The sequence below is a fragment of the Mytilus trossulus genome, chromosome 1 (genome assembly GCF_036588685.1).
Source record: "Mytilus trossulus isolate FHL-02 chromosome 1, PNRI_Mtr1.1.1.hap1, whole genome shotgun sequence".
NCBI lineage: Eukaryota > Metazoa > Mollusca > Bivalvia > Mytilida > Mytilidae > Mytilus > Mytilus trossulus.
The window spans coordinates 74,609,245-74,631,997 of NC_086373.1; the positions used below are offsets into that span (position 1 = coordinate 74,609,245).

General features: G+C 31.8%; 1 protein-coding gene across 1 annotated transcript; it reads left to right on the forward strand.

Moving 5' to 3' along the window:
- Window positions 1-2,299: 2,299 nt before the first annotated feature.
- On the forward strand, window positions 2,300-21,285 carry LOC134685054 (serine/threonine-protein kinase RIO1-like). The gene is made up of 17 exons (XM_063544440.1): window positions 2,300-2,359; window positions 3,335-3,387; window positions 3,851-3,888; window positions 10,798-10,928; window positions 11,601-11,700; window positions 12,063-12,141; window positions 12,586-12,769; window positions 14,887-14,948; window positions 15,124-15,204; window positions 15,592-15,678; window positions 16,302-16,439; window positions 17,110-17,213; window positions 17,774-17,946; window positions 18,283-18,375; window positions 18,861-18,914; window positions 19,617-19,799; window positions 20,285-21,285. Exons 2-17 carry the CDS (start codon window positions 3,338-3,340, stop codon window positions 20,402-20,404), a joined length of 1,677 nt encoding a protein of 558 aa, XP_063400510.1. The 5' UTR covers window positions 2,300-2,359; window positions 3,335-3,337; the 3' UTR covers window positions 20,405-21,285.
- Window positions 21,286-22,753: the final 1,468 nt, after the last annotated feature.

Here is a 22,753-nt window from a genome sequence, read left to right on the forward strand (position 1 = left end):
CAACACCACAAATGTCAAACGAAAATGTGGAATATACAGATAGAGAATTTGATATTGACGTTATCGAAGAAATCTGCAAACACAACGCCTCCCCAATTATTTTTACAGAAGAGGAAATTTGTCAAGCAATCGGCAAACTTAATACCAAAAAAGCTCCAGATATTTACGGCATCACGGTAGAGCATATAAAATTTGGAGGAGATACATTAATTAAGGCAGTTACAGCAATAATCAATCATATATGTTCAACAGCATCAGTACCGGATTCCCTAAAATTAGGTATACTTACTCCAATCTTCAAAAACAAAGGCATACTATCTGAAGCAAAAAATTACCGTGGAATTACGGTTCTACCAGTTATAGGGAAAATTTTAGAATGTCTACTCCGTGATCTTATCAGGGACTTCATCAAAATTCTACAAAACAGGCTTCAAAGGGGATTTACTCCGACAGTCTCCCCGCTCTACAGTGCCCTTATTCTTCTAGAATCTATTTTGGAATCTCTCGATCAAAAAACATCAATTTTTATAGCTCTTCTGGACGCAAAGTCCGCTTTTGATGTTGTGAACCATAACAGCTTGTACCGAAAACTATTTCTGTCAGGTGTAGGAGGTACACTCTGGCTACTAATACGACAGCTAAGTACTAATGCACTTACTTCTATCAAATGGGACGGTCTTACCTCGGAACCATTCCTTATACAACAAGGAGTTAGACAGGGTGGAATTTTAAGTACTGAACTGTACAAACTTTATGTGAATGATGTACTTGACCAACTAGAGGACAACGGGTTAGGAAAATATATTGGAGACATCTACTGTGGAGCGCCAACATGTGCCGATGATATTGCCTTGGTAGCAAACTCGCCAACAGAACTCCAAGTAATGATCTCAACGGTGGAAAATTACAGTAAACACGAAAAATATGTTCTTCAACCTACTAAGAGCGTTGTCTTAAAAAACATAGGCAGTAACAGTAGAGCCAGTTCTCTCCAAGACTTCTCAATTAATGAGCAGGCAATTATTCAACCAGACTCAGCGGTACACCTGGGAATTAAACATAATGCTAACTTTAAAAAGACCATCACCTCTCACATAAATGAAAACATATCGAAAGCAAGAAGAAGTATGTATAGCCTGATGGGTGCTGGACTCCATGGCAAAAATGGACTTAACCCTACAACAAGTCTTCATATATTTCATACATACGTTCTACCGGTGTTAACATACGGCTTAGAAATTCTCCTCCCAGATAAGAAACAACTAGAAAATATAGAAGTATTTTATCGCAAATCATTAAAGCAAATTCTATCCATGCCAACAAATACAGCAGACGTTGCAATATATACACTTGCAGGAGTCACTCCTATTATTGGGACAATTCACAAATCAGCTATCAACACCTTCAATAAGATCTGCAGTATGGATACATCCGTGGAAAAGGATCTTGCGACAAGACAACTTGCATTAGTTGGATTTTCCTCTTCTAGCTGGTTTGGAAAGCTTCGAAATCTCCTTGCTATTTATGACCTCCCATCAGCACAGGATATTCTTGATAACCCATACAGCAAGGAGCGTTGGAAATCAATAGTAAAAAAGGCTGTGGACAATTATTATAAAGCTCAAACCACATCTTCTGCTCGTCTATACTCATCGCTTCGCTTCTTATCTACCAATAATCTGCTATGGAATAGGCCACATCCAAGCTTAGCCAGCGTAAATACCTCTTCTCAAGATATTAGTAGATTACCGACGAAGTTGAAACTATTGACAGGTACTTACTACTTACAAAGCAACAAAGCTGCCTTCAACCAAAACACAGTTGATCCAACATGCCTATTATGCAAGGGTAAGCCAGAAACGATCGATCATTTCCTTATGGAATGTCCAGCTCTGCATGAAATCCGTTCACCTTATCTACAAGAATTAGATAATTTTATTGGTAGTATTGATGTGTGCATGAAATGTAGTATCCATAGTAACATCACTCTAGACACTAACTTTATATTAGACCCTAGTAGCTTTATTTGTGCTTGTGGTTGTAAATGTAAATGCATGGATATCTGCTACACTGTAGAATACATCACAAGGAAGCTTTGCTTTGCTCTACATGGACTACGAACTCGCATTATTAAAAACCTTCCGCCAAGCAAGCGTAAGGGTCTTTGACGGTACCAACACTCATCTCACGAGGCGTACGTAGTATGTCTTTTTTTTTTAGATATTTATATAAACATTATTCGTCATTGTGCGAAGTGCTCCTTTGAAGGAGGGATTTTCTCAAACAGAACAGAATTGGCGAAGATTATCTACCGGAAATTACACAATGTTTTCGTTCTGAACAAGCACATGTCGTCGTAGTAAGTGTTTTAAAGACATAAGCAACTGTATCATGTTTAAAGCTCTGTGTGCAGCCTTTGTTAATATCTTATCAGGAATATTTCCCTGTATCTTAATCACGATATGAAATAAATAGAAATCTCAGCTTTTCTAAAAAAATATTTAACACTAACAGATATAGAAAAATAAATAATAACGGTTAACCCAGTTTGTTTTAGCATCATATACTGGAAGTTTTAATTCATTTATATTTAAACTTAAATATGGTATAGTGTCCAAGCAAATGGCACATATTTACAAAATCCGATTTCCATTTTTAATGAATGAATGCAGGATGGGTCTGAATGCTCATTGTTGAAGGCTGTTCAGTGACTTAACTTTGGTGGATAGTTGTCTCATTGGTAGGTGTTTTTACAACATTGACTACCCATGACAGGAAGGTGTCCCAGAAAAAATATTAAAATAGCCTTACAGGACGTCATAATTATTGTTGGACTTAATTTTGATCTGAGCTGTCTTTAGTCCGAGATTACTCTGATGTCCAAAAGCTGTTTTGCCAGACAAGCTGGACGTCAGAGTAATCTCTGACTAAAAGGTCTTGAGACCTAATGACCTAATTTTTTGTTGATAATGCACTTATTGGAATATCATTTATTATAGCTTCTATTCATACAAATTAAGGGTGGTAAACCAGAGTTATTCTGAATGTAAGTGTAATTTAAGCATACATGTACATGTAAATGTATGGGAAATAAAAACGCTAGTGCAGAGATGGTCAATTTTCCTGCTCTTTACAGTGTTTGGATGAATACATCCTCAGCATGAAAACTTCAACTTATGGCTGGTGCCACCTTACAATAGATTTCCAACAGGCTGATGGGGTCAAAAGATAAAATGGTGGTTCAATATAGAAATTAATTTGAATCATTCCATTTCCTTCCTTCTTTTTTGTTATACTTTTGTATTTTTTTTTATACAAGTATTTGTTTTTCCAGAATATGTCAAAAGATACAGTAGAAGGGCAGTTTGATGATGCTGACATTGTAAGGTAGGATTTTTCTTCAAGTATTACGTAAAAAAATTGTGAATTAATCAATAACAAGTTAACTATTTAAAAGACCCATTGTTCACTTCATTTGTCTGTTCAGTCAGCTTAGTAATTAAAAGTTATAAACTTATACATCTCAATGATTACTTTTAATAAAAAAACTATTTAGTGATCTGTCTGCTGTCTCATTGATATCTACATTGTCCCCCAAATCTGCTTATATTCCATGTATTCTCATCTTAAGGATAAATTGGAAACTAGATTCATGCTGTATTTTTTTTTTCTGGAAAGATTTTGGAAGCAGAAGTTTGTTGTAACATTAAAAAAAAACAATATGAAGAGGAAAGAAACAGCTGAATAGATATATCTGATTATTCTTTCTATAAAAATTAGAACACATTAATTTGGTATAAATCTAAATATTGATACATGTAGGTTAAAAAAATATTTTTTTATTTTTCAGCTATACAAGTTCATCTGATAACAAATTAACAGAAACAGGTAAAAACAATGAGTTTATAGAAAGAGATATGTCTAAATTAAAAAGTTTTAAAGAACAGGCTTAAGGGCATACAATACAGTTACAAGGGAGGTTATAACGTTCCTAACTATGACTTATCGGGAAAAGATGCATTTGTCTAAATTAAAAACTTATAGAAGAACAGACTTAACTATAAAAAAATTGGTTGCTAGAACTTAATAAATTTATGAGATGCCTAAACTGATAAGATTCAAATTGAAAGTTACATTACCAACCATGTCCAGGAATTCTGCAATAGTTTAAGATTCTTAAAAAAAATATAATAATATTGCCACAGATTATAAAATACCGTAACATTTTCTCATTTACTTAAGGATCTTTAAACAACCTTGACTGGCTGTACATTTTAAAGAGCCCCTAGCACAGCTTGCATCTTTTTGAGCATTGGGTTTTTTTGGGTTTTTTTCACACAGGGGACTATACTAGTTTTTTACAGCTCATTCCACTTGTGTAGCAATCACTTGTGATACCATACAGTTGTTCTTTTCACAGAAAATTTAAAAAATACATTTGTTTGTATTTTGTACTGAAATGTTTACAAGATTTTTTTATACGACCGCAAAATTTGAAAAAAATTTCGTTGTATATTGCTATCACGTTGGCGTCGTTGTCTGCGTCGTCGTCCGAATACTTTTAGTTTTCGCACTCTAACTTTAGTAAAAGTGAAAAGAAATCTATGAAATTTTAACACAAGGTTTATGACTACAAAAGGAAGGTTGAGATTGATTTTGGGAGTTTTGGTCCCAACATTTTAGGAATTAGGGGCCAAAAAGGGCCCAAATAAGCATTTTCTTGGTTTTCGCACTATAACTTTGGTTTAGGCCATAGTTATTATATTTTTAGTTATACGAAATTTTTTGACAAAACCAATGGGTAGGAGGACGAAAAAAAAAAACTGCTGCTGCTGATTTTTTTTTTAATACAAACCGTCAATTTCAAAAAAAAATATTTTTATTTCACTAGGAGATTTTCTACTAGTGTAACAACTATTTTTTTTTCTTGACAAGGTTTGAATTGAAAATCAATGTGTAACAACTTACTTAATCACCAAGAGCATAAATTTAGATTCTTTCATGCAGTTATGAACTAAAATTTTTTTTTTTTTGCATGAAGTACACTGGGTCGGAGGAGAAAAAAAAATTAAAATCAACATTTTTAATTTTATTTTTTTTCCTATTTGGCAAAAATTAGGGTAGGAGGGTTCGTAAAACTAAAAATAAAAAAACTACGGCCTTAAGTTAATAGAAATTTATGAAATTTTGACACAAGGTTAATGACCACAAAAGAAAGGTTGGGATTGATTTTGGGAGTTTTGGTTCCAACAGTTTAGGAACAAGGGGCCAAAAAAGGGCCCAAATAAGCATTATTCTTGGTTTTCGCACAATAACTTTAGTTTAAGTAAATAGAAATCAATGAAATTTAAACACAATGTTTATGACCACAAAAGAAAGGTTGGTATTGATTTTGGGAGTTAAGGTCCCAACAGTTTAGGAATTAGGGGCCAAAAAGGTACCCAAATAAGCATATTTCTTGGTTTTCGCACCATAACTTTAGTATAAGTAAATAGAAATCTATGAAATTTAAACACAAGGTTTATGATCATAAAAGGAAGGTTGGTATTGATTTTGGGAGTTTTGGTCCCAACAGTTTAGGAAAAAGGGGCCCAAAGGGTCCCAAAATTAAACTTTGTTTGATTTCATCAAAAATTGGATAAATGGGGTTCTTTGATATGCCAAATCTAACTGTGTATGAAGAATCTTAATTTTTATACGACCGCAAATTTTGAAAAAATTTTCGTCGTATATTGCTATCACGTTGGCGTCGTCGTCGTCGTCGTCGTCGTCCGAAAATACTTTTAGTTTTCGCACTCTAACTTTAGTAAAAGTGAATAGAAATCTATGAAATTTTAAAACAAGGTTTATGACCATAAAAGGAAGGCTGGTATTGATTTTGGGAGTTTTGGTCCCAATATTTTACGAATTAGGGGCCAAAAAGGGCCCAAATAAGCATTTTCTTGGTTTTCGCACTATAACTTTAGTTTAAGTTAATAGAAATCTATGAAATTTTGACACAAGGTTTATGACCACAAAAGAAAGGTTGGGATTGATTTTGGGAGTTTTGGTTTCAACAGTTTAGGAATTAGGGGCCAAAAAAGGGCCCAAATAAGCATTATTCTTGGTTTTCGCACAATAACTTTAGTTAAAGGAAATAGAAATCAATGAAATTTAAACACAATGTTTATGACCACAAAAGGAAGGTTGGTATTTATTTTGGGAGTTTCGGTCCCAACAGTTTAGGAATTAGGGGCCAAAAAGGGACCCAAATAAGCATTTTTCTTGGTTTTCGCACCATAGCCTTAGTATAAGTAAATAGAAATCTATGAAATTTAAACACAAGGTTTATGACTATAAAAGGAAGGTTGGTATTGATTTTGGGTCCCAACAGTTAAGGAAAAAGGGGCCCCAAGGGTCCAAAATTAAACTTTGTTTGATTTCATCAAAATTGAATAATTGGGGTTCTTTAATATGCCGAATCTAACTGTGTATGTAGATTCTTAATTTTTGGTCCCGTTTTCAAATTGGTCTACATTAAGGTCCAAAGGGTCCAAAATTAAACTTAGTTTGATTTTAACAAAAATTGAAACCTTGGGGTTCTTTGATATGCTGAATCCAAAAATGTACTTAGATTTTTGATTATTGGCCCAGTTTTCAAGTTGGCCCAAATCGAGGTCCAAAATTAAACATTGTTTGATTTCATCAAAAATTGAATAATTGGGGTTCTTTGATATGCCAAATCTAACTGTGTATGTAGATTCTTAATTTTTGGTCCAGTTTTAAAATTGGTCTAAATTAAAGTGCAAAGGGTCCAAAATTAAACTAAGTTTGATTTTAACAAAAATCAAATTCTTGGGCCTCTTTGATATGCTGAATCTAAACATGTACTTAGATTTTTGATTATGGGCCCAGTTTTCAAGTTGGTCCAAATCAGGATCTAAAATTATTATATTAAGTATTGTGCAATAGCAAGTCTTTTCAATTGCACAGTATTGTGCAATGGCAAGAAATATCTAATTTCACAATATTGTGAAATAGCAAATTTTTTTTTAATTAAGAGTTATCTTTCTTTGTCCAGTAAAGTAAGCAAGAAATATCTGCAAGATTTTTTTTAATTGGAGTTATCTTTCTTTGTCCAGAATCAACTTAAATCTTTGTTATATACAATGTACAATGTATATTCACTTTTTACTACCAACTGATAAATTTAAATAATCTTTACCATTCAGTGATAACAAGCAGTTTTTTTACATCTTAATATTTTATGATGTATTTAAATGAGTAGTAATTGTTGCAAACTCCATTAGAATATTTTAATTGAAATTAGTTTTGGAATAAGGGAAAGGGGGATGTGATTAAAAAATTGGGTTCAATTTTTCTCATTTGAAATTTCATAAATAAAAAGAAAATTTCTTCAAACATTTTTTTGAGAGGATTAATATTCAACAGCATAGTGAATTGCTCTAAGAGAAAACAAAAATTTTAAGTTCATTTGAATACATTCATTCTGTGTCAGAAACCTATGCTGTGTCCAACTATTTAATCACAATCCAAATTTAGAGCGGAATCCAGCTTGAATGTTGTGTCCATACTTGCCCCAACTGTTCAGGGTTCAACCTCTGCGGTCGTATAAAGCTACGCCCTGCGGAGCATCTGGTTGGTCCTGTTTTCAAATTGGTCTACATAAAAGTCCAAAGGGTCCAAAATTAAACTTAGTTTGATTTTAACAAAAATTGAAATCTTGGGGTTCTTTGATATGCTAAATCCAAATATGTCCTTAGATTTTTATACGACCGCAAATTTTGAAAAAATTTTCGTCGTATATTGCTATCACGTTGGCGTCGTCTGCGTTGGCGTCATCTGCGTCGTCGTCGTCCGAATACTTTTAGTTTTCGCACGCTAACTTTAGTAAAAGTGAATAGAAATCTATGAAATTTTAACATAAGGTTTATGACCACAAAAGAAAGGTCGGGATTGATTTTGGGAGTTTTAATCCCAATATTTTAGGAATTAGGGGCCAAAAAGGGCCCAAATAAGCATTTTCTTGGTTTTCGCACTATAACTTTAGTTTAAATTAATAGAAATCTATGAAATTTTGACACAAGGTTTATGACCACCAAAGGAAGGTTGGGATTGATTTTGGGAGTTTTGGTTTCAACAGTTTAGGAATTAGGGACCAAAAAAGGGCCCAAATAAGCATTATTCTTGGTTTTCGCACAATAACTTTAGTTTAAGTAAATAGAAATCAATGAAATTTAAACACAATGTTTATGACCACAAAAGGAAGATTGGTATTGATTTTGGAGTTTAGGTCCCAACAGTTAAGGAATTAGGGGCCAAAAAGGGACCCAAATAAGCATTTTTCTTGGTTTTCGCAACATAACGGTAATAGAAATCTATGAAATTTAAACACAAGGTATATGACCATAAAAGGAAGGTTGGTATTGATTTTGGGAGTTTTGGTCCCAACAGTTTAGGAAAAAGGGGTCCAAAGGGTCCGAAATTAAACTTTGTTTGATTTCATCAAAATTGAATAATTGGGGTTCTTTGATATGCCGAATCTAACTGTGTATGTAGATTCTTAACTTTTGGTCATGTTTTCAAATTGGTCTACATTAAGGTCCAAAGGGTCCAAAATTAAACTTAGTTTGATTTTGACAAAAATGAATCGGTTGGGTTCTTTGATATGTTGAATCTAAAAATGTACTTAGATTCTTGATTATTGGCCCAGTTTTCAAGTTGGTCCAAATCTGGGTCCAAAATTAAACTTTATTTGATTTCATCAAAAATTGAATAAATGGGGTTCTTTGATATGCCAAATCTAACTGTGTATGTAGATTCTTCATTTTTGGTCAAGTTTTCAAATTGGCCTACATTAAGGTCTAAAGGGTCCATAATTAAACTAAGTTTGATTTTAACAAAAATTAAATTCTTGGGCCTCTTTGATATGCTGAATCTAAACATGTACTTAGATTTTTGATTATGGGCCCAGTTTTCAAGTTGGTCCAAATCAGGATCTAAAATTATTATATTAAGTATTGTGCAATAGCAAGTCTTTTCAATTGCACAGTAATGGCAATGGCAAGAAATATCTAATTTCACAATATTGTGAAATAGCAAATTTTTTTGTTAATTAGAGTTATCTTTCTTTGTCCAGAATAGTAAGCAAGAAATATCTTATTGCAAGATTTTTTTTAATTGGAGTTATCTTTCTTTGTCCAGAATCAACTTAAATCTTTGTTATATACAATGTACAATGTATATTCACTTTTTACTACCAACTGATAAATTTAAATAATCTTTACCATTCAGTGATAACAAGCAGTTTTTTTACATCTTAATATTTTATGATGTATTTAAATGAGTAGTTATTGTTGCAAACTCCATTAGAATATTTTAATTGAGATTAGTTTTGGAATAAGGGAGAGGGGAATGTGATTAAAAAATTGGGTTCAATTTTTCTCATTTGAAATTTCATAAATAAAAAGAAAATTTCTTCAAACATTTTTTTGAGAGGATTAATATTCAACAGCATAGTGAATTACTCTAAGAGAAAACAAAAATTTTAAGTTCATTAGAACACATTCATTCTGTGTCAGAAACCTATGCTGTGTCAACTATTTAATCACAATCCAAATTTAGAGCTGAATCCAGCTTGAATGTTGTGTCCATACTTGTCCCAACTGTTCAGGGTTCAACCTCTGCGGTCGTATAAAGCTACGCCCTGCGGAGCATCTGGTTGATTATGGGCCCAGTTTTCAAGTTGGCCCAAGTCATGATTCAAAATTATTATATTAAGTATTGTGCAATAGCAAGAAATTTTCAATTGCACAGTATTCAGCAATAGCAAGAAATCTTCAATTGTACAGTATTGTGCAATAGCAAGAAATTTTCAGTTGCACAGTATTGTTCAATAGCAAGAAATCTTCAATTAACAGTATTGCACAATAGCATGAAATATCTAATTGCAAAATATTGTGTAATAGCAAGAAATCAATGAGAGTTATCTTTCTTTGTCCAGAATAGATATTTGTGCAATAGCAAAATATTTTCAATATTTTTTGAAAATTTGAGTTATCTTTCTTTGTCCAGTATAGTAGTTGAATCAACTTGAATCATTGTTTTATACAATATACAATGTATTTTCACTTTTACTACCAACTGATAAATTAAAACAATCTTTACCATTCAGTGATAACAAGCACTGTTTTTTACATTTTAATATTTTATGATGTAATTAAATGAGCAGTTATTGTTGCAAACTCCATTAGAAATTTGAATTGAGATCAGTTTTGGAATAAGGAAAAAGGGGATGTGAAAACAAAATGGGGGGGGGGGGGGTCAAATTTTCTCATTTCAGATTTTATAAATAAAAAGAAAATTTCTTCAAACTTTTTTTTGAGAGGATTAATAGTTAACAGCACAGTTAATTGCTCAAAGGCAAACATGTTTTTTTTAAGTTCATTAGACCACATTCATTCTGTGTCAGAAACCTTTGCAGTGTCAACTATTTAATCACAATCCAAATTCAGAGCTGAATCCAGCTTGAATGTTGTGTCCATACTTTCCCCAATCATTCAGGGTTCAACCTCTGCGGTCGTATAAAGCTGCGCCCTGCGGAGCATCTGGTTACAGTATGTAATTCGTTGCAGAAACTTAAAGCAAAGTATAGTGTACAAGTAAATATTATTTTGCTGTGAAACTGTTTGTGTCATAAATTGCAAATCGGCTTATATATATTTATTCCCTTAAAGAATGTTTTGTGTCAGAATTTGTTAATTAGCTAACTGTTTATACTTATTTATTTCACTTTAGACATAGTAATTAAAGATGAAGATTGGGATGACTATGATGACAATGATGATGATAGTGATTTATATGACTGGTATGGAGAAACCGGAGATTTCACAAAGAAATACAATGCAGCAGTATTAAATAGTCAACAGGTAACTGAAATAAAAAGTTACTACTAACTACCTTATAGCCCACCATATTGTATGTTTTTTTCTCATTGTTGAAGAATGATACCTATATTTGTACATTAAGAAGAAAAACTGAGTATTATATAAGAAAATTAATGAATTAATAAAATTGAGAATGGAAATGGGGAATGTGTCAAAGAGACAACAACCCGACCAAATAAAAAAACAACAGCAGAAGGTCACCAACAGTTCTTCAATGTAGCGAGAAATTCCCACACCTGGAGGCGTCCTTCAGCTAAGTATTTATTCATTTACATTGAACTTGAATTGATGACATATTCTCATAAAGTTGTTTTTCAAATAATTTAGGTTATAAGTCAAATAGATGTAATTTACTACATTTTGTGATCAAGTATAGCTAGTATTCTTCACCTTCGCTTCAAAATCACATGCTTTTGACAGATTAGTATTCTTCACCTTCGCTTCAAAATCACATGCTTTTGACAGATAAGTATTCTTCACCTTTGCTTCAAAATCACATGCTTTTGACAGATTAGTATTCTTCACCTTCGCTTCAAAATCACATGCTTTTGACAGATAAGAATTTTGTAATACACATAGATATCTGTTATGACATTAAAGAATGTCTTTCTCTCTCACAAAAAAAATGATAAATTTTTATACTTGTCATTTCAGCCAAATGCATCCAGAAATAAGCAAGTAAAGACAAATGCTACAAAGAACTTCCAGCCAGTAGAAAAGACAATGAAAAAATATGTGGATAAGATAAATGTTGGTAAGAACTGTAGGATTGTTGGTTGCTTTTTATAGTTTTAGTCTCTCCTGTCACAAATGGTTTAATTTGGTGAAAAATGTGATTAATTATAAGGTGGAATTGCAGCCTAATTCTACAGAAATACAGATATTTATATTTAAACACTATGTGTTATTTTATAAAGTACTATGATATTCCATAAGCTGGTATCCCAGCCTTCATCAAATGAGGACAAAACAATCATATTTTAATGCTTTTTGTAATTTTATTTTATGTAGGTTTACCAGAATGATGTTTCCTTACTAGGTGCCTTCAATTGAATAAATAATTCATGTTTTGGAATCCTGTTGATTTCAGATGGCATATGCTTCTTTCTTTTACAGAGAAATATGCAGGACCACAACTGTCCAACAAAGCCATGTCAGCATTAGTAGAAAAAGGAAGGAAAATGGACAATGATAGGTATAGAGAATGAAAGTCAATGTTGGATAAAGATACCTTTAAGTTCTTTATCAACCAGCTTAAATGATAGATTCACTTTGTTCTATCTGTGTTATACATGTAGATAAAATATAATTTACAAAAAAAAATAGAAGGACATTAAAATACAGTATTTTGTTGGTAATTGAAAATATCAGATCTATGGATATCATTGATATAAAATGGGATAGAACATATGTTGTTAATTGGCTGTAAATGAATCTGTGAAATGTAATTTAACAAATCAAGTAGAGTTGAAAATGATTTTTTGGGGTAGAGGGGAAGTAACTCTGTATGTGATGTGAATTTTTAAAAGTTACTAAGTTAGTTGTTTATTCATTAACGATTTAATGAAGTTTAAGAAAGACTATAAGGAAGGTAATTCAAGAGAGATTTGATCTGATTATTTGTGTTTTATTATTATAGATACAGGGGAAAAGACAAAGCTGACCGAGCTACTGCAGAGCAGGTTATGGACAAGAGAACACGTTTAATTCTCTTCAAGTTTCTAAGTAAAGGTATTATATCAGAGATCAATGGTTGTATCAGCACAGGAAAAGAGGCCAATGTCTACCATGCTACAGGCGTAGATCAGGATATGGCTGTTAAGGTTAGAATTTATAAAAATTGTAAAACTTCCAAATTAAATAATTGAAGTTTTGAAGTTTGATGACAATATCCCTGTAACCATTTTCAAATGATGACATTAAGAATTTTTATACGACCGCAAATTTTGAAAAAATTTTCGTCGTATATTGCTATCACGTTGGCGTCGTCGTCGTCGTCGTCGTCGTCGTCGTCCGAATACTTTTAGTTTTCGCACTCTAACTTTAGTAAAAGTGAATAGAAATCTATGAAATTTTAACACAAGGTTTATGACCATAAAAGGAAGGCTGGTATTGATTTTGGGAGTTTTGGTCCCAATATTTTAGGAATTAGGGGCCAAAAAGGGCCCAAATAAGCATTTTCTTGGTTTTCGCACTATAACTTTAGTTTAAGTTAATAGAAATCTATGAAATTTTGACACAAGGTTTATGACCACAAAAGAAAGGTTGGGATTGATTTTGGGAGTTTTGGTTTCAACAGTTTAGGAATTAGGGGCCAAAAAAGGTCCAAATAAGCATTATTCTTGGTTTTCGCACAATAACTTTAGTTAAAGTAAATAGAAATCAATGAAATTTAAACACAATGTTTATGACCACAAAAGGAAGGTTGGTATTGATTTTGGGAGTTTCGGTCCCAACAGTTTAGGAATTAGGGGCCAAAAAGGGACCCAAATAAGCATTTTTCTTGTTTTTTGCACCATAGCGTTAGTATAAGTAAATAGAAATCTATGAAATTTAAACACAAGGTTTTTGACTATAAAAGGAAGGTTGGTATTGATTTTGGGAGTTTTGGTCCCAACAGTTAAGGAAAAAGGGGCCCAAAGGGTCCAAAATTAAACTTAGTTTGATTTTAACAAAAATTGAAACCTTGGGGTTCTTTGATATGCTGAATCTAAAAATGTACTTATATTTTTGATTATTGGCCCAGTTTTCAAGTTGGCCCAAATCGTGGTCCAAAATTAAACATTGTTTGATTTCATCAAAAATTTAATAATTGGGGTTCTTTGAGATGCCAAATCTAACTGTGTATGTAGATTCTTAATTTTTGGTCCAGTTTTAAAATTGGTCTAAATTAAAGTGCAAAGGGTCCAAAATTAAACTAAGTTTGATTTTAACAAAAATCAAATTCTTGGGCCTCTTTGATATGCTGAATCTAAACATGTACTTAGATTTTTGATTATGGGCCCAGTTTTCAAGTTGGTCCAAATCAGGAATTATTATATTAAGTATTGTGCAATAGCAAGTCTTTTCAATTGCACAGTATTGTGCAATGGCAAGAAATATCTAATTTCACAATATTGTGAAATAGCAAATTTTTTTAAGTAAGAGTTATCTTTCTTTGTCCAGTAAAGTAAGCAAGAAATATCTGCAAGAATTTTTTTTAATTGGAGTTATCTTTCTTTGTCCAGAATCAACTTAAATCTTTGTTATATACAATATACAATGTATATTCACTTTCTACTACCAACTGATAAATTTAAATTATCTTTACCATTCAGTGATAACAAGCAGTTTTTTTACATCTTAATATTTTATGATGTATTTAACTGAGTAGTAATTGTTGCAAACTCCATTAGAATATTTTAATTGAAATTAGTTTTGGAATAAGGGAAAGGGGGATGTGATTAAAAAATTGGGTTCAATTTTTCTCATTTGAAATTTCATAAATAAATAGAAAATTTCTTCAAACATTTTTTTGAGAGGATTAATATTCAACAGCATAGTGAATTGCTCTAAGAGAAAACAAAAATTTTAAGTTCATTTGAATACATTCATTCTGTGTCAGAAACCTATGCTGTGTCAACTATTTAATCACAATCCAAATTTAGAGCGGAATCCAGCTTGAATGTTGTGTCCATACTTGCCCCAACTGTTCAGGGTTCAACCTCTGCGGTCGTATAAAGCTACGCCCTGCGGAGCATCTGGTTATAAGTTGAATCACATTTGGACTATAGCATTGGTGTGACTAAAAATAATCTTGTTTATTCAATTTGTATCTAAGGATAAATAAGAAATGTATATGTTAATATAAAGAATTAAAATAAAGAATGAAAAAAAATATTTGTATAGCAGGTTTTTTTTTCATTTTCAGCTTTCTTAAATATTTTCAATTTAATTTCAGGTCTATAAAACATCAATATTGGTTTTCAAAGACAGGGACAAATATGTATCGGGGGAATTCAGGTAAATGATAATGACTAATTTTCCGCATTTAATAAATTTATGTGCTCCCCAAAAATATTGCAATAAGGATACAATGTTTGCTGGAAGGTTCTAAAATTTTAAATATTTAGAATGTAGAAATGTGTAATTTCTCTTTACCAAACAGTTACCAATATCAATAACTTATCTATTTCAGGTTTAGACACGGTTACTGTAAACACAATCCAAGGAAGATGGTACAGACTTGGGCTGAGAAAGAAATGAGAAATCTCATCAGGTTAGATCCTGTCTCAAACTGAAGAGTAGTCATAGAGACAAATTACTACTGTCAAAAGAAACAATTTATTTGATAAAGAATAGCAATAAGTATAATTTCAATCAGAATTATTTGTTGTTTGGAAACATTTCATGATAGCATATTGCTGGCTAAGGCTTTTTTGTCTCAGGAACAGATTATCTTAGCTGTATTTGGCAAAACTTTAAGGATTTTTATTGGTCCTCAGTGTATTTCAAATGGGTATTTTATTTAGCCTTTTAACTTTTGTAGACGAAAATTGCATCTGGCACAAATACAAAATATCAATCCTGGTATCTATAATGAGCTTATTGCAAACATTGATTATTTTCAATTGTTCGAACCTGTAAGATTGAAATTTATTTTCAGAATACATCAAGCTGGTATTTTATGTCCAGAACCAATCCTACTAAAGAGCCATGTTTTGGTTATGAGATTTATAGGTACAGATGGCTGGTAAGTATCAATATTAACCTAATTGTGGGAGACTTTTTATGTCCCTATAAGTTAGTGGACAAAGAGTGCTTGCTTTTTTCCCTAGTTCTTCTTAAAACTTTAATGTCCCAGCAAAAGTGGACGACATGGAAGAGGGCATTAATTTTTTCCCCATGCACTGTACGTTCCGAAGTTTGTTACCGTTCTCTTACTTCAGATTGCCTCAACTAAATATTATGAAACTTATACACAATGCTTATTACGATAAAATACAGATCAAGCTTGAATTTTTGTGGTGTCACTTTAACCGTTTAAACGGGAAAAGTTTCTGTACTCTTGCTTAAGTTTGCCTCAACCAAATGCTATGAAACTTTTACGTAATGCTTAGTAGCACAAAATGCAGATCAGGTTTAAATTTTAGGGGTGTCACTCTTATTGTTTTAGAATATTGGGTAGTGTTACTATTGCAGTTCTTGGGTTATGTCCTTATGCAAGCAGGAGCATCATCTATGTACATAATCCATTTATTTTAACTCTTATGAAAATGTTAAAACTATGGATTAATCAGATTTGTATTTATATATAATGTGAAAATATTTTTTAACTGTATTATTTTAATTGTAAACATTATTTTGTATTTACAGGCCAGCACCTCTATTAAAAGACAGCGACATCTCAGAATCTAAGGCTAGAGAGTTGTATTTAGAGTGTATACATATGGTTAGAACTTTATATCACCAATGTAAACTTATCCATGCTGATCTAAGTGAATTCAATATGTTGTAAGTATACTAAATATATATTACCAGTGGTCTTGTTAGCCCAAAATTGAATGGTGCAGCGCCCTGCGTGCCCTTAGTCTTGCCCTGCCTGCCCTCAGCGGCGCATTCTGCCTTGACGCCTTTTTCCCAAAAACCTTTGTGCCGTGAACTCATGATACACACAGAAACGTTAATAAAAGAAATGAGCAGTGCCTTTTCCTATCATTAAAAAGTGTCCTGCCCTCCACTGGCACCTTACCCCTTATGATTTGAAGCTGGAGCACTGATTACTTTATAAGATGTTTTCTGAACTTAATTTATATAAAAATATTTTTTAACTTGTTAGTTAATATTTTTCTTGTATTACTATTGGGGTCAATAGACCAAAGTTCAAGGTCACAGTAGAAATTTATAGAAGTGAAATTTTGGCACAATTTTGTTATTTATTATCTTTTTAGCCATTTGTCCAATTTTTCTCAAACTTGTTTCATTTGATTTAGGGTGAACCTTATAACTTTTGGGGTCAATAGGGCAATAAGTTCAAGCTGAACAGCACAGCATCTATATATTGATTTACTTAAAATGTTGGTTCTAAGTGAAATTATTACATATTAGATATTAAAAAAAATAATAGAAATTAATTTGAAATCACCTTCTATTTTTGAATAATCTTTATACTATTCTCTTGTAGATATCATAATGGTAATATTTATGTGATAGATGTTTCTCAGTCAGTAGAACATGATCATGTCCATGCTTTAGAGTTCCTCAGGAAGGATTGTACTAATATTACAGGTAGGTATGGCATAAACATGTTAAATGGCAAGCTAGATAGGATTAATTCTCAAGGATAGGATATTATTCAAATAAAGACTTCAATTGATATGATTTAGGTATGTCCTGGTTATTAATTTCAGGGACTCAAAGGTTGCTGAGAATGTAGGCTATTATAATATAGATCTCAAAGTATTGAACATATCCTGTTCAGTGGCGGATCCAGAAATTTTCAGAACCGGGGGCCCACTGACTGCCTTAGAGGGGCCCGTTTCGGTGATGCTTAAAGATTCCCTTTATAAACATCCAATTTTTTTGTAGATAAAAAAGGGGACAGAGCCCCTGGCCCCCTCTAAATCCCCCTCTGCTGTTATCTTAAATATAAATTGAAAAGAGAGTGAAAATCCAAACAAAATCATTGTACTTCAAATAAGATTTGATAAATGCTGTGTATTTGAATTTTTATCTCATAAGGACACAAGACACAGATCAAATATTATTCAGTAATAGATTTTTCGTTTAATTGTTGTGTGAAATTACTTTGCCCTTTTAAATCATAAAAAAATTATGTTTTCTTGTAGATTTTTTTAGAAAGAAGGGTGTATGTACATTGACAGTAAAAGAATTATTTGATTTTGTAACTGACATTACAATTAATGAAGATAACATTGACCATTATTTGGAAGAAGCTATGACCTTGACCTCTACTAGATCTCATGATGAAGTCACAGATCAACAAAAAATAGATGAACAGGTGAATTATTTGTACAAGCATAAGTCTTTTGTATGGAAACATTTAATTGGAAAAAAAAATTCCTTGAAATGTTATATATTAAAATTCAAAGTAAACATTTAATATCTCACAGAATAAAGACTAGACATATGAACTGTCCCAGTATAGAAAAGTAAGATGTGGTATGATTGCCAATGGATAGCTCTCCATTAGACACCAAACCCCTTATGTAGAAACCAGTGTCAAAGAAGTTCTGAATGAATATTATATCCATGGAACTGTCAGCTATTTTATTATGTTATATATTTGAAGTGATTGTTAGAAAAGCTAACTTTACTTTCTTTTTAATAATTACAGGTTTTCAAGAATTCTTATATTCCTCGTACACTGGATGAGGTCATTGATTATGAAAGAGACATCATAAAGGCAAAGAGAGGAGACTCTAATAATGTAAATATTACATGTTTAAGTTACAGAACTTAAAAGTTTCATGAAATTAACAAGTTTTAAGTTTTAGTATCATGAAATTTTAATATTGACTTGAAATTCAAAAGATGTATTTAATCTTATAATATTCTGCTCAGTATTACAGTACATTTATTAAGATAAAAAGAACTGCTGAGCCAATGCCTCTTAAATTTCGTGTTGGTAAAGTTTTCACTTAGTGGATACTGAATCATTCAATGTATGCAGAGTATCAAATATAATAAGTAACAACAACATTATTGACTGCAATGCTTAAGTAAACTTCTACTTTGATTAGTCAACAAGTTTCTATAAATAGATTGGTATCTTCAGGACCTAAAGACACAAATCTGACATGTCAACCAATAAAAGATGTCAATTTAGTATTTTAAACTTAATTTGCACATGCAGTAATACTGTTTTTGCATTGAGTATAAATAGAATCACACAAATGAGTTTTATTCTTTCAGCTGTTGTATCAAACTGTAACAGGATTAAAGACAGATTTGACTGGGCCACAACAGGTATAATATTCCCTTTTCCATTTAGATATTTACATATCTGTGATATCCAAGTTTATGATATTATTTAGTCCTGACCATTTATTAACCTGCTCTATAAAAAGATATAAGAATGTTCATGGCACAATCTGTTAAATTATGGAAGGATATGACTACACGAATAGGGGTATGTGGCAACAGTCTGAAAATATTTCCACAGAGAGAAAGAACAGAATTAAGGAGGAATGCCTTTGCTCTACGAGTGGTGAGATCATGAAATAAATTACCTGAAATTATAGTGGCATCACCAACCACAAATACATTTGAGAATATACTAGACAAATAATCACCGGAAGTGGAGAAGATTTAGATATAGAGACTGATGAAGAGAAACTTAAGCTCCTGTATCAGTAAAAGAACCTAAGTAAGATGTGGTATGAGTGTCAATTAGCCAACTCTCCATCCAAGTCACAATATAAGTCTGTGTCAGTCATATGTAATTTTACTATGTTTGTGTAGGTCAAAGAATTAGCTTTTCATTTTGAATGGTTGCAAACGAGTTTTAATGTAGTAATATCAAGTAAAATGTCAGGTTTTTTTTTACATTTATAAGTAGCATGTTTAAAAATTATTTGAAAATTTTAAAACCCTTTCACAACTTATCATTTGTGTATAGAGAAGTATGCATTCAATTTTATAATCATATTGCTAACATTTTTTCTGTAGACACCAAAATTATTAGAAAATACTGATGACTGTAACAGGTTACAAGAAGACATAGAAAGTAACAAGGATAGTGCTTCTGATAGTGATACAGAGTCGTCAGATAGTGAGAATGAAGATCAGGGTGAATCTAGTAATAAAACCAAATCTTATAGACCTAGAGAGGAATCACCTGATAGTAAAAGGGTATGTTATAATACTGTTTAGAGTGATTGTTTGAACATTGCAATAAATTTTTATGCCCTACTTAGGAGCATTACGTTTTAAGGACTATGTGTCTGTTTGTTTGTCCGTTCTTTTGTCCATTCGTTTGTAAATCAGTTTGTCTGTCCAAATTCAGGTTAAAGTTTTCACACCAATTTCACGGTCCACTGAACATAGAAAATGATTGCACATGTAGGCATGCCTGTACTTTGGACACATTCTTGTTGATTGATGTCTCATATTTAAGCAACTATTCAATTAATGGATGGGTGATATTTTGTAGAGGGTAAATATGAATTTTATGAGCTCAAATGAAATATAAAACTATTTTTAAAAAAATTACAAATATAAAAGTAATCATACACAAATAGCAAATGATACTAATACATACATGTATAACTATGATAACATGGATTTATATAAAGCAATTAAAGAGTATTAGTTTGATTTTTTTTTTGAATTTACAGGAAAGGAAAAAGATAATTAAAGAAGAACAAAGAGAAAAAAGGAAAAATAAAATTCCTAAACATGTGAAGAAAAGAAAAGAAAAAAGTGGCAGCAAAAATACAAAGAAAGGGAAAACTTGATTCTTCAAATTATAAATTATTTTGTCATATTACTGAAGATTGACTGATAAAGTGCTTGTGTTGGCCAAAAATCTCATGGAAATTATGAATATTATTGATATTAAAATTTGAAAAGAATTGTTTATGAAATAGATGATCATATAAGTTTTCAATAAATGCTAAATCCTGTCACACCAAAAATTATAAGTGATAGTAATGATAGAATGTTTTGTGAGTGTGCATCACTTGGCATCTGATGTTTGTTATGAACTTGTTAAAACTTTCTTTTTTAAAGTAGAAAAAGGACCCCTAGGCTAAAGTAGAAAAAGAACCCCTAGGTTAACTTGAAAATTATAAGGGGTCATAACTCAAAGTTATTGCTGATAAAACTGTCACACAGGAACATTAACTGCAGTGTCTGTAATCAAATGGAATTGGTCTGATAAATATTTTTCTTTATCTCACTTGGACCTTTGGAACATAAAGCATATATATGGTATCTTTTTGTCAGTTAACTGAAATCGCTTTTCTAATTAGAGCTTTTATATAAATTCATGTTGACCAACCATTTGTTTGCTCAAGCATAGTTATTAGATTTATATCTGAAGACAATAGATAGATGAAGTTATAGTAATATTTATAACTGTTTCAACATAAAAGATGTAAAACCAGACATATAGATTGAATAAGAAATTGCAAATAAAATAAGAATTTGGGAGAATGTATATCAATCACAGTTTTCCCATCCCCATTTTATTGCAACTACAAATGTATTTACAACTGGTAACTGTATAAAATATATATATAATGCATAGCTGAGAGGGTGATAGAAAAGTTGTGCTATTTGATCTGTTATACTTCATGTTATGTTATTATTGTCTTTTAATATATTGATTTAAGATTAAAATCCTTCTCTTTTAAATTATTGTCTTTAATATTATTGGTTAATGACAGCTGATCTATGTTTTATAGAACATCATTCTCCAGCTACCGGTAAATGATGTAAAACTGGAATTATAAGTTGGAGTATAACAATGATGAATAAGTCATAAGCTAGAAAAGCTAAAGCCATATTTTGATGCATATTGCTTATATTTATATATATATATTGGAAAATTCCATTTGGTACAGACACAGCTCATGTTCAAATATTGGTGGCCTTATTTTCACTGTTATGTCCCCTGACAAATGGAAAAACTATCAAATTTGCCCTTTCCACATTCTTACTTTACTGCTCTTCTACCAAATGTAATGAAACTTTTACATAACTCTTACTACAAATGTATCACCAAATACAGATCAAGTTCGATCTTTAATAGGTGATGTCACTTTCACCATTTTCAAGTTATGTCCCGTTATAATTGCTAAATGTGTCATTTGCACACTCTAAACTTATTTTTGCCGAAACCAAATGTTATGAAACTTGTACAGAAGGCTTAATAGTTAATACCACAAACCACAAATCATGTTCAAATTTGAGTAATGCAACTGATATTGTTCTCAAATTATGTCACTGAATAAATGGAATCTTGCTGCATTTTCTGTATATTTACAAGCAGGGGCATCTGTGTCTCATTGATACATTCTTCTTTTATTTAATATTAAGTCAATTTTTGTTCGTTCTATAGAACGGTTTTAAGATAAACTTATAAAAGAAGATGTGGTATGATTGCCAATGAGACAACTCTCCACAAGAAACCAAATGACTCAGGTTAGCAACAATAACTTATAAGTCACCATACAGCATTCAACAATGAGCAAAGCCCTTGTGGAATAGTTGGCTTTAAAAGGCCATGAAAAGACCTAGGTAAAACTAACAGCCTAATTTATGAACAAAATAATGAATGAAAAAGAAAAATGTTACACAGCAACAAACAACAACCACTGAATTACAGGCTTCTGACTTTAGACAAACACATACAGAATGCAGCAGGGTTAAACTTGTTGGAAGGCTCCAAACCTTCCTTAAACTGTGACAGTGGTGTAAAAGTGCAATATATAAGAACAAACTATAAAAATCAGTTAAAAATGGCTCAGCTTATCAGATCTACACAAATAGAAATTCATCTGAAATGAGTCAAATTCTTTAATCTTTTAATGATAGTACAAAATGTATTTGCATTTGCGTAAATTTTCATGTACCATGAGTATAAGATCAACAGTATTTTATTTGGAGGTACATTTCTGTACCAACTTTATAGTAGCTTCAAGTAAAGGTTGCTGGTTTGATCCATGACTTGAAATTTGGTATTTGGTGCTTCTCTGCTAAACAGGAAGAGTTATATAAATAAAAGAAACGACTGGTAAGCTCTAGGAGTTTTAAAAATAACAGGTCAAGAAAGAGTGACAGGTCTGCAGGTTCATTCAATC